The sequence below is a fragment of the Caloenas nicobarica genome, chromosome 6, assembly GCF_036013445.1.
Source record: "Caloenas nicobarica isolate bCalNic1 chromosome 6, bCalNic1.hap1, whole genome shotgun sequence".
Classification (NCBI taxonomy): Eukaryota; Metazoa; Chordata; class Aves; order Columbiformes; family Columbidae; genus Caloenas; species Caloenas nicobarica.
In genome coordinates this window covers 36,447,586-36,460,904 of record NC_088250.1, presented here as the reverse complement: position 1 = coordinate 36,460,904, position 13,319 = coordinate 36,447,586, and the positions used below count along the sequence as shown (strand labels likewise).

General features: G+C 39.2%; 1 protein-coding gene and 1 long non-coding RNA gene across 2 annotated transcripts in view; one reads left to right on the top strand and one right to left on the bottom strand.

The window, feature by feature from the left end:
- The window catches only part of LOC135990471 (uncharacterized), a 118,122-nt gene that overhangs the window by 1,222 nt on the left and 103,581 nt on the right, over window positions 1–13,319 (bottom strand). The window lies entirely within an intron of this gene.
- The window catches only part of LOC135990466 (von Willebrand factor D and EGF domain-containing protein-like), a 176,335-nt gene that overhangs the window by 160,037 nt on the left and 2,979 nt on the right, over window positions 1–13,319 (top strand). The window contains exons 27-28 of the mRNA XM_065638163.1: window positions 16–111; window positions 7,230–7,327. Coding sequence (XP_065494235.1) covers window positions 16–111; window positions 7,230–7,327 — 194 coding nt within the window. The remainder of the gene's footprint in view (window positions 1–15; window positions 112–7,229; window positions 7,328–13,319) is intronic.

Here is a 13,319-nt window from a genome sequence, read left to right as displayed (position 1 = left end):
TGTCAATCTGTTCAGCTGTTTGTCTGCAGAGATGTCTGAACGGTGGAGAGTGTGTAGGTCCCAACACCTGCGAGTGCGCGGGAGGATGGGGAGGAACGCTCTGCCAGACCCGTAAGTGCTGCCGGAATCACCACCAGAGATCTTTACGCATTGAATTTCCTCCTGTCTGTGTATTGTGTTAGGTTTATGGTTGGACTCAATGATCTTAAAGGTCTTTTCCAACCTAAATGATTCTCTGATTCTATTACATCTAAAAATCAACTATAACATGATTAGCACCTACATTCTGCCTCATATTTGTCAGAACTGTCTCATGCTGCCGGTAAAACTGTTACTTTCAAAGACATTTCTGGACCAAACGTCCGCATGAGAAAGAGACCTGACTCGTGTTTTACTTGTGTGGATGCTGAGTTTGACCTATCAAACAAAATTAGTAATCTTTAAATTAAATAATTTGAAATATAAGGTAAAAAAAGAGGTGTCATGGAGCATCCCGTCCTGTGTACCCAGATGGCATTAAGCACAAAACGAAATTCTATGTGTGTGCTGACCTAAGAGCTCGACCCTGTGAGTGCTCCGTGTTCAGAATGACCACTGGAAGTATTTGCAAGCGAGAGGGACTGGCAAACCTGGAATAGGAAGAGACCCGATATTGCCTGTTAAACACAGGGTCACTTTAGTTTGCCTGTGTTATGAGCTTTACAGTAAAAGGGCATGAGGAAAATATCAAGGCATTATCCCTTTTAAAGGGCAATCTTTCTTTCACACTCACAGAGCATAATTACTTATGGAAATCTTTTGTCAGTTAAATCCCAATGGCTGCGTAATTGTTTCTTTGTGCCAGCTGTCTTCTAGTTCAAACACGGTAATGTTTAAAGTTATTTATTAGTTGATGACATATTCTTGAGTCAGCTTATTAAATAAATAAACAAATTGTGCTTGTTCCTGTGAAAGGCAAGTACGGCTTACTATCATTAACAGTTTCTGCTGTCCTCTGCAGGCACAGAAGCCTAGGCAATTTTTTATATATCTATCTGACTTTTGAAACTTTGCTCCAAATCCACTCACTTGCCAGCCACTCTGTTGTTACTATTTCTTCCCATGTTTTCACTGTAGTGGGAATTTAAATCAGCTTTTTATCCAAAAGGAGCTGGCTGAAACTCCTAGGTCCCACAGCAAACCCAAATAATCACCAAGAGGTTGGAATTTCTGGGTTTTTTTAAATAGAAATAGAGGAGCCTATTGTCAGAGAGCAGATGGTGAGGTCTTACAATGCCGCTCCAGGATATTCACAGTGAGGGAAGGAGAAAGCAGGGGAACAAGAAAGTCTTCATCCTCACAGATGTTAGGTATAAAGTTTAGCACAGTAACCCCTGAAAGCCAGTCTGGGTTTGTGTTTTAATGGGAGGCTATTCACCCAAACCCAGAACTGACTGAAAAAAAATGTATTTATCTGTCGAAACATAAAAAGCCTCCTGAGTGCATCCCTTACTCAAAGCCGTGCTCACCTTGGCCACAGCTCTGGCGCTGACGAGAAAGCTGCTGGCACCAGCACGCAGGACTCAAAACAACCTCTGGTTACAGCTTTTTGTTGCTCTTCTGTTTTCTGGCCTCTCTCCCACCTCCCAGCAGCACACAAATACTGGGCCAAACTCACACTCCTCCGCCAGAACCAATGCATTTCTGGCACCGAGGCACCTGGTTCATCCCACTGCTCCCCGGTGCAAAACTGCGTTGTTGCATTTAAGCTCCCGAGGTTTCCCTGTGCTCAGCACCCCCATCTTGCTTGGATGCACATGCCCAAATTCTGTGCTTTGCTAAAGTATCAGCGACAAGGCTGAACCTGGCCTTGATTTGCACCACTTTAACTACTGACTGTGGCTGTTAAACTCACCAAAGCAAAACATTGTAAGAGAAGAAATCAATACCAACATAAGATTCATTATATTCAAATATTTATATTTTATATTAATTTATTCTATTACATATTGTATTAAAACATTATATATTATTATATTGAATGAGAAATTATTAATTTATATTATTTATTATATTTTTCATGTTATTTATCTAAATTGTTTCTACTTCATAACGCAAAAATTCCATCTTACTCTACAAGTAACAATCCAGACGTTAATTTTTCTCAGCAATCACTGTACCTTCTGCACTATCCAGAAGCAATTAGGGCTGGATTGTTTCTCTGGGGCTTTTTCAAGGAGGTTCGATAACCCCGTCTTCATTCTTTGTTTTCAGCCTGTGAATTCACACAGCTGCCCATATCGGGATGGCAGCAATGGAAATGCAGATACGGGTTTCGTCTACACACTGAATCTTGTTTTAATCTCATTAGCTTCCTAACGATATTCAGTAGGGTGACTAAACCAAAGGATCTACAGAGACTTCAACTACTATTTTTCTGGACATTTCTCAGGTGGAAAAAATTGTTTCGGTCTTTATATTGGGATAGCTTAGCCAGAGTAGGCCATTAAGCCTACGAAAGAGACAATGGACAAATATTGAAAACTTTTCAAAAAGACATCTACTTTTTGATTTATCTTTAACAAGCCTCAGATCAGCATCAGTGCAGTTTCTAACTCATGAAGGCCTACGAGCACAGTTCAAGATGTTTGGAGGCAGCAATAGATACAGCTGCCACATTAAAATATTTTCTAAATTTCTGTCTTCAGTCTCTTCAGTATAAAACCAGAAAGAGCAAAACATGACATCTTCTATTATTTTAGGTCCCTAATAATTAAATTAAATACTTATAAGTGCAAATACTGATGCCTCAGATTTTCCTGCCAACTTTCAGCAGGAAAAAAGGACACAGGCCTCTATCATAAGTGACAGTCCAAAATGCTTCAACATTTCCACAGACAACACCGTTGACAATAACCTAGAACGGATTTTCACTTCTGTTGCAATGAAGACTGGCAATGCCTAAGTCAGAATAATTTTATGTCTAAACTATTTTAAAAATGTCTCGGCCAGACTGTGTTGTCAGAAGGAGTCACCACACGTTAAGGAGCTTATATCTAATTTGGAACAGTCTGCTACATTTTGGAGATGCAATCATACAAGCAAAAACTTTCCTTCTTTTGCAACGATGTGCAATGAAATTGCTTGTCCATATAATGCTGTGAATTATGAATTTCTTAATGCTACAGTCAAACTCACAATGACGTTCCAGAGACATCCGTGCAGGCTGTTTTTCTTACAGTTTCAGCAATCTCTGGCCACAACTAAACCGCAGAACTTGGCAAAAGTAGAGACTTTTAGGAGACATTGGTAATGGATAAAACACAATAGTCGTCTTTTATCAGACTGTAAATAAAGAGGTCAGTCAAGAGAATAGGTTTCTTCCCCACTCATCTGTAACTGAATAGAATAGCTTCTGAAAGAGAATCAATAAAATAGGTCATTTGTCCCAACAAATAAGGTGTATGGTGGAATACACACATTATCCTTGATAAATACCCATGACTTTGATGGTCACAGTTTAAGGAATAATGGTCAAGTTTCAGACTGTATTGCAAATGTAGGGAAATTACCTTTTGGAAGGACAGGTTAAAAATGTCATTTGAAATATTCAATGTCTCAATCACAGAAATCAGCAGCTTTATAGATCAGGCTTCTTTCATTAGAAGCTTTTGCTATCTGACTCTGCTTTTAGCTTTCATGACAGCAACACAAATATTCCAAGTATTCCCTCCAAAACCAGAGAAACAATATACCATGATCACTGGGATTTCTCATGAGCGATTTCCTTCTCATCCCGTATTAGATGCCCAGCCTAAAGCTCCATGCCTGTGGCTTCCCCTTGCCTCCTGCGGTTTTAACTCACATCTCCCTGTTTCCTTAAGATAGGAAAGAAACTTCAGACCAAAGCAGTGAAGATCTGACAGTACAATCTGATTACCCTGACAGAAGGCTTCTGGTCAGGGATATAAGCCTGTTGTTTAAGGCTCTGAATGCAGGATCAAGGTATAATTCTAACAATTAATTATCAAGTATAAGAAGGTTCTAGTTGAGAAGGATCTTCATCATTAAAATTCATGCTGCTATCTTCTGTTCTAATATTATTGAATCCATACTGGCTCCTCATTGCCCTTCAGAATATCTTCTCTTTATTTGCATGTTATAAGTGCCAGGCTCATTGCCTTATAATTTCCTCAACATTCTTCCTCGTTCTCTCTCTCTGCCTTGAACATCTCAGACAGGCTTTCTTCTGGCTTTCCTGTGTAACTCTTTCAAAACTTAAAAAGAAAAAGCTTAAAAAAGAATGTAGTTCGCATGCAAATTATACCTCTGTTATTTTAACACCCAGGGATAAATCTCTTCCTGTAATGGGCATTTATTGATTATAATTTTAACATAAGCTTAGCTTATTAAATGACTTTCTTTGCTGAATCTGTACAGAATAATGCATACATAGCCTGTGTCATTTTTAGCGTTTAGTGGCTTAGCACCCCTTGTAAATACATTCATGAAATATTCATTTGAACTTCAGCTGTGTTATTATCCTCTGTGATTTCAATTCCAATTTTCTTCCAAAATGTTTTTAACTTTTCTCCTAACTGAGCTCTTGTTTTTCTGGGCGCTACAGCAGGAAGCAGTGGCTGGAGAGGGAGAGACAGGCAGGTAGCAAAGGATAAAAAAAAAAAAAGACAAAATCCTTCTCCTTTTTTCTTTCTTTGTTTGCATCAACTGAGAACCAAAGAAACCACAGATGGAAAAAAAAAAGCCTCGTACCTTATCTAATGCCTGTTCTTCTGCCCATGCACACCAGTACAGCCCTAGCTGCTGCAGGGGTCTCGAGAAGAGGCCACCTCTCTTCACCTTACCTCTTATTTTATCCACTATCAAGCTGAAAGGAGAATCAATTTCCATTTTTCCACAGCCCATTAGTTCATATCAAATGAGTAATAGTAATACCATGCACGATTCTTCTACTTCTAGCTTACTATACAGGGAAAAAAACTGGAGTGGGCACACAGAGCCCCTTCTGCTGACAGCACTCTCGCTGTTGGGAAATGTTTTTATTCCAGTGACTAAAACCCTGAGATTTTTTTCAGTTATAAATCTGAGATCTTTCAAAGTTCATGGGGGAGCTGAAGTGGCAGCCGACAGAGGATGAGCACCCTGTTCTAGCTTGAGTGTGATTTCATTCCTCCTCTGCCCCATCCACACCCAGGATTCAAACTTCGGTGCTCCCCTCTCAGAAAAAAGAGAAATTCTGAGGTTTGCGGCTGCCTGTGCTGGGTCTAAAGGAGTGGTTTGTAACAGACAACTAACAAAACCAAGTTTACTTCACAAAAACTTGTTTCAACAAAACAGCGCTTTTACCTGTTCAAAATAGCAGAAATATATCAACCAGCTGATATCCTAGGAAGGCAAAGTCGCTAGCCCTGGGTCACTGGAGTCCCACAGCAGGTGACCACCCACCACTGCTGGATTTTGCAAAAGCAGCACCTGAAGGTCACCAGCATGTCCAGGTCTCTGCGTGTTCTTGTTCTGGACATGGTACGGGTCAGCAGTTTTGACACAGCATGGACTCTCACTACCTGATTATACTCATATACATAGCAGTTTGCCAGGCTCTTTACAGCCTCTCCTTTTTAAGGTGTGTACAGTGCCAATAATTCTGCTTTTTCCCTCCTCTGTCCTGTAGCTGTCAAGTCTGAAGTTCAGTATATTTATTTAGATTTTAACATTCCCTACTCTGGCAAAATCTCAGCCTCCTCACTGAGTGTTAGCTGCCATGATAACCTGATAAAACAAACCCAATACAAATTCCAGATGTTGTTAAACAGCTTGTTCCTGGCCTTCCAAGGTCAGTATAACAACTAGTGTAACTCTGAGAATCACATTTGAATGGCTTAGGGTCTCACTATGTGTTTTCTAAAGAAATTTCACTGGCCTGGTCTATCTCTGAGACTTCAGATCATAATACAAAGAACTTGCATGAGCTTAATCTGTGTAAAAATCAGAACCCAAGTCTAACAAATCTAAAATTCTATAACAGAATTTCTTCCGTCAGCCTCTCAATGTGTTGAAGTTGATTTTCTGTGAAAACAAGCCTCATAGGGATATGCCAAACTCTTTCAAATCTGGTGGAACACTTTGCTTTGTGATGAAGGAGATGGTGTTGGATCACAGACACAAGTTTACATTATTTTCAGATATGTCTTAGTGGTGTGTGGTTTGCAGGCTCCTATGTGCCTTTGACACACAAGAAAATATAAGAAGCCACTTGATACACACCTGACCAGTTTCGAAGGCATTTAGTTTGACTGCCTGTAACTAGGATACAATATTCTGGCAATGTTTGTAGAAGGTTTAACTCAAGAGATCTAATTTAAATACTATGACATGTGTGTTCTTCTTCAAATGGTGCACTATGAATTGGCTATTCTCTTTCCTCTATGCCAAAATAATGTCATTACAATATAAACTGCTAATGAGGATGAAAACCTGGCTGAAATTTGACTAATTCAATTGATTATCTTTTTTCTCTCTCTCCTGAAAAAGAAAAGAGCACTGATTCTTTTATTAACGGAATAGCTTCAAACGGACGGGCCTCTATCTCTATAAGTACACAGGTACCCTAGCTAAGATAAAGAAGTTTTTCTGATTCCTTTTTACTTGGAATAAATAGCTCACTACTGATTCTGTGGGACCATGAAATGACACATTCTTACGCCCTGGTTTCCAGAGGTGCAAAGTATGCAATTCATCAAATCCTCCCTTTCATTTATTGTGATAGAGTCACCTTTGGGAGTACGTATGTAACATGTCTCTTCATCTAGGTCAACAATGGATCTTTTAACAGCTGTTATTTCAATTGGAACAAAAGAAAAACAATTTTGGCACAAGTCTGACCCAGCCATCAATGTCCAGAACATATCCTGGCTTTCTAAATCAGGCCTTGCACTGATCCACTTCTGACTGAGGGAGGTGATTGCTTTAGCACGGTTCTCTTTCCTCACCACTGGGGAGAAGAGGAAAAAACAAAGAAAATTATAAACATAACAGACATACAGCACCTATGGCAAACCATCTTTAATGCCTCAATAATTTTTTATTTATTGTCCTTTCCTCCACCATATGAAACTACAGAATAATAATATATTTTGTCACAACATTTTCAAAAGCATCTAAATATTCCCTTTCTAATTATGAGACTTAGAATAAGTGTATTTCTAAACAACTTTATCTTTCATTTGTAGCACTTTGTGAGCAAAAATGTCTATTTGGAAGCAGATGCATAAGACCAAACGTCTGTGCTTGCAGAAGTGGCTATACTGGTTCAGCATGTGAAAAGAAGGTAAGGTCCAAACCCCGGATTCGTATGGTAAGAGGGACAAAAATAACCAAATGTAACTGAAATAGCCTACAGGAAAATGTGTTAAAGTCTTGTTAACATTATGAAAGATGTAAATCAGGTTACAAAACAGTATAAAGGAAGTTTAACGGATGCTAAGCTGCCAAAATAACCCTGTATCCATGTTCTAGACAAAATTTTCCCCCAAGGAACAGTTTAATACTTCAAATATAAAACCCACAAAAGCTTTATTTATGAAAGAATCATAGAATGGTTTGGGTTGGAAGGCACCTGAAACATCATGTAGTCCCACCCCCTGCCATGGGCAGGGACACCTTCCACTAGCCCAGGTCACTCAAAGCCCCGTCCAACCTGGCCTTGGACACTTCCAGGGATGGGGCGTCCACAGCTCCTCTGAGCAGCCTGTGCCAGGGCCTCTACCCCTTGCCCTATCACTACATACCTTTGTAAAAAGTCCCTCTCCAGCTTTCTTGTAGGTCCCCTTTAGGTACTAGAAGGTTAGTATGAGGTCTCCCTGGAGCCTTCTCTTCCCCGGGCTGGACAAGCCCAACTCTCTCAGCCTGTCCTCACAGCAGAGGTGCTCCAGCCCTCTGATCAGTGAAGACTGAGGCAAAAACTTGTTAAATACTGCATCCTTCTCCATACTCCAAGTAACTAGATCTCCTGTTTCCTTACACAGAGGGCCCACATTTTCCCTAGTCTTCCATTTATCACTGACATAGCTACAGAAGATTTTCTTGTTGCCCTTGATGTGTCTGGCCAGATATAATTCTACCAGGGCTTCAGCCTTCCTCACATGATCCCTGGCTCCTCAGTTTCTCCATATTCCTCCCAGGCTACTTGTACTTGCTTCCACTCTCTGTAGGCTTCATTCTGGTTTTGAGTTTGTCCAGCAGCTTGCTGCTCCATTACCAAGAGTGTGCTCCCGCGTGTGCTCAGAGCTGATGGCACCAAATCTTCTGTGCCCTTCCAAGGTGACTGACAGCTAAAACAGGTGACACCTGGCCTGATCTGGATCTTCTTGCCGTGACAGCTGGTCCCGTTGCCTTATGAAGAAAGAACAATTTCGTTCTTCCCGGCATTGACCAAAGCACCAGAGCACGCTGAATCCAGTTCATGTGAATCTTTTTTTTTTTTTTTTGCATGAATTTGAGAAGCACTTGGTTGAGCAAACGCATCCTCACCCCCAAAAAACCCCAATAGGCCATGTCCCACTGCCAGAATGGTTTGCAAGGTTATGATACATCTGGCAGCTGGCTTGACCCAACCATCACATCAGTGTATGTCTTTGAGTCCGGCTTATCTGCTGCATCACCACTAAGACGAAACCTTTCATTCTGTCTTGCCTGCTGTGCCTAAACAGTGTACATATCGACTTTAATTTCCTCTTCTATTTTGAGTGCTGCTTTATTTCATATCCTGCATCCCCTGTTTCTCAGGGAATCTTCTCCTTTCCAGAGTCACAAACACTCAAAACTTTTTACGTTTGCCATTTTTAAGAGCCGCATTTTTAAGCCACGGGTAGTACCCATAACTTGAACGCTATTCCACTCAGATGTCCTGACTGGCCCAAACTCCAGCTTTCAAAAAGGCAGGTTACCCTGCCATTTATCTGTTCTGAAAGGCTGGGGGCAAAAATCAACATATTTCTATTTCAATTACATAATGCATTAAGAGAAAGCATGAAAATCTATTCAGATAGTCACTTCATTCTGTTAATGATAATTAGATTTTAATATCAGAATTCAAGTTCTGTATGGATTTTCTTAACAAGTACATTCTCATACTAAATTACAACTCCTACATCAATATTGAAATGCAACTGATGTAGACGAGTAAGTGTTGTAATTTTCTACATATCAAAAAAAAAATCTATTAAACAGGTTGGCTGTAGCCTAGGAAAATTTGCTGCGTATTTCTCAAATAATTAACAGAAGTCATCCAAACAGAAGCAGGAATATGCCAAGATAGACTGGAGTTATTGTCTGCAGGTGTTTATATCCAGGAGATTTTCCCTTGGTAGGTCAAGAGTTGCCATTTTTGGGACAGCAGACCAAGATTACCAGGATTGCTTTAGAGCATTATTCTAGTTGTGAAATTGTGAAGTATGATATTTGTTGTTTCACAAATGAAGTGGAACGTTGTTGCATTTAAAAGAAAATATTAAATGAAAAAAACGGGCTTCTTTTTTTCACATGAATAAACTATTACACAACGAATCAGTCCTGAAAGAAAAAGAAAGTAGAAAAAGACTTTGCATACTATGTGTGTCCAAAATGCCACACCATCAATGACACATGTAAACACATGGGTCTCTCTAGCAATGACCCATCTCACGTTTTTCAAGGCTGTTTGAAGCACTCTTCAGTTTCATGGCTTATTCTGCAAAAATACTGATTGACTGCACTGATAGGAACGTGCACTGCTTTGATGTGGAGAAGCAAATGTTCTGAATAAAAGAGAATTAACTGGTTTCCTTCAATACGTGAGCTTTGCTGAAAGCTGGAATCAAAGTTAGTAATAAAAATGATGGATCTAATGGTGTCTAGTTTAAATTACATGGCTTATATTACATTAAAGCAAATGAGATACTCCTCAAAAAAAAAAAAATGAGGGATAGTAAAATGCAAAGCTCATTTACTAGCATGGATATATAGTAAATTGTAAATAAATTCGATTCATACCCATATTCCTGTAGAAAAGTTGGGACAATAGGCCTTCCAAGGGTTAATCTATCAGACTGAATCAGGTAGAAGTGAACAATCTGAACAGACTTTGATCAACTTCTCCACACCTGTCAGTCATGGAAATCTCACAATTTATCTAAGTAATTTTTCAAGTATTTAACTACATTATTAGAGCACAGTTTTGCTTTTCCTAACACTGAACATAAAGCCACTCTGTTGCAAGTAAAACTGGTAGTTCTGGGGGTAACGTTGGTAGGCACAGAGAAAAGTTATCAGAGTTCTTTCAGTAACAACATTTACATGTTTGAAGACAACTGCAGTCTCTGCTGCCTGGTTTTCTCCCATTTTCCTCAGTTTCAAACCCTGTTCTCTGCTCCTCATCTGAACTCCCTCAGGTCGCTATTGCCCAGCAATGGCTTCCCCATGTGCTCCCCAGCCTCTGATTAATACATTTACAGCAAAAGATGCACATTTTTCTGCGACAGCACCTCAATCTGCTCAGTCTTTTCCACAGGGACAATACCTGATGACTTATTTCCCACTTGGCATACATGCAGTTGACTTGTCCTTTGTAAGCGCCATCTTTACTATTTTTACTTCATTTTGTTTCATGGATTTCAAGCTATTTTACACATTTATCAAAAAGATTTTTAATTCTAAGCCTGCTTGGACTGCCTTCAGGTGTGACATTGTTCGAAAATGTGACATCTCATTGTCTAAGACATTAATGAAAGCAGTGAATAGTAGAAAAATCAGGGCCTACCCGCTATTGATAAAATTGTTCCTTAATAATACAGGCTTTGCTCCTTACTTATTTCATCTGATTCATTCTTACTGGCATGACTGACTGAGTCATATCAGAAGTTCCCCTAAAGTGAAAAATATATCTGTTCTTGGTAGATACAGTGGCTGCTTCCCTTATTTAGCTTGAGGGACTTATAAATTAACTGTTTAATAATTTGCGTAAACATCTTTCCACATACCAACTCTTCGGCTGTTGTTTCCTTTCTTTTCCTTTTTTTTTTTTTTCTCTTGATTTAAAGATATGTACTATGTTTATTTGGATTACTTCTATCTTCAGGAGTTCTCAAAGCAAATCACTACTGGTTTAGAAACTGCATCTTTAAATATTCTGGAGTAAACTCTTTGAGGCCCTGTTGACCTGGAAATCTGTTTCATGTAAAGAACTCTTATGTACTAAGTCTTACCATATGGGGAGTTAATGCACAGCAGATAGCATACCATAAATCCAAATCTCAGGTTATTGCATTTAACCTTGTAAACAGGCCTTAAATCTGACTTTCCTGAATAATTTAAATACTCAGTTTCTTCCCTATTCTCCCTTTCATTCCTGTTCCCTGGTTAATTCCGATCACGTTAAACGTTTTGTCACATTTAACCTTTCCATGAAGACTGGAGAAAAGGCATTGAGCACATCAGCCTTGCCTGTGTCATCTGCCATCTCCCCTCCTTCCTGTTCGATTTACCACTTTGTTTTGCTCCGGGAGTTAAAACTCACGCTTTGCTCTGTTTCTGCTACGAATCTTCACGTAATGGGAACAATTCGGTAGCAGTGGCATGTAATTTTTTTTAAAAAAACCTGGATTAAATTGGAGTGGGGCAGCCTGTTCCCTTCCCTCAGCAGCAGTTGCAAGGGATGCTCGAGGTGACAGCAGCTTGCAGGACCGCGACAACTGCCCTTTGCCAGGGAAGGGACGTGAGGTAATCGCCACTCACCCTGGGCAAGACACTCATTTCCTCCTTGGAGGAGGTCTTCAACTTAGCGCCTAAAAATTAGAGTGAAAAATTCATTTTTAGCAGCATTTTTTTCAGAGTATAGACTGACAACACTAAGGACATAGATAGAGGGAGCTGGGAAAAAAAGGCTTCACTGCAGAATTTCTTTTTCCTCAAACTCAATAGTGTCTGGAGCCTGGTCTTGCTAGCGCATTGGAAAAGCTGGACGGCCCATATTCACTTAATCAAGTTATTCCCCTTTCTCTGCTGCAATCTTTGGTATAGTTCCCCTTCGTGTAGTTAAGATTCCTGGAGGAACAATATACATTTTCCCAAATTATTCATCATCTACATCCTAGTTCTTACATTCATATTGCCAAATGATTTGCAATTCATTTTCTGACATTTTTGGTTTATTTCGTTTTGGACTTCTGCTAAACAAAGCCTGCCAACAGCATTCCTCCAAAGGCTAATGAACTTGCTAAAATAGCAAACACTTTTAGAAACCTTTTGTGTATTTTTAATTTGTATTGACTTTTTCAAAGATCCAGATAATTTAGCAAGTTTCATGGCAGACATGAAGACAAACACTCCTGCTGACTTTTCTATTCAAAGCAGCCATTAGAGCACATTTGCTCCAGGCTGGAAGGGGCGACCCAAACAAAACAGACTAAACACTTTTCTTTTCCTGTGGAACCACTGTTAAAAACTTTGGCATGACTCCCAAAAGAGACCGAGGCAATCACTGCACCATTTGTACAACAGGGGGTTTTTCAGAAAGTTGAAATTCATATCATATCTTTTGTCCTATCTCTTATCATCACACTTTCCTTGCTTTGTTTTGTTTTGGTGGGTTTTTTTCCTTTCTGAATGGATTAATGTAATAGCATTAATTAAGACAACAGAATTAATTTAAGCTAAATAATGTTATCTAATCAGATATAAATGGTACATTAAGATTACGCTACAAGCTATCATGATAGTGCATTTTCCCAGTAACAGTTTAAATATTAATGTGCTAAACTTGCCTGTCTGTTGAATGTTTATTCTGAGGCATAAAGGTACTGAGAAGTGTAGCCTGCTACAGAAAATAATTAAGAAAAGGCAAACCTTATAGCAGATATTTTTAACACTGAAATTCACCAGTAAATCAAACAGCAACAGGTCAGTCATTCTTTATGAATGAATCTAGTGACTACCTTCCAAAGCTTAAACATACTATTGATTTCAGTACAGCCTGAAAATATAAGATGTTTTTAATAAACAATTTATCGTATTAGGCAGCCCTTTACTGCAGTTAGTGACCTTAACATCACTATTACTTTGTTCATTTATACGTTAAGAGACATTAAACCACAAATCATGGTGTTCAAGTTACACAAGCTGTATTCAGTGACTGTGAATATATGAGAGAGTCATCTGTGAACTTTTAGGAAAAAATGGCATACCTGTTCATAAATTATTTCACCAATAAATTGATGTAATATGAGATTTAAAAAAAGTCAAATATAACCAGTATTGAGCTACACAGGCATTGTCAGTCAGACTAT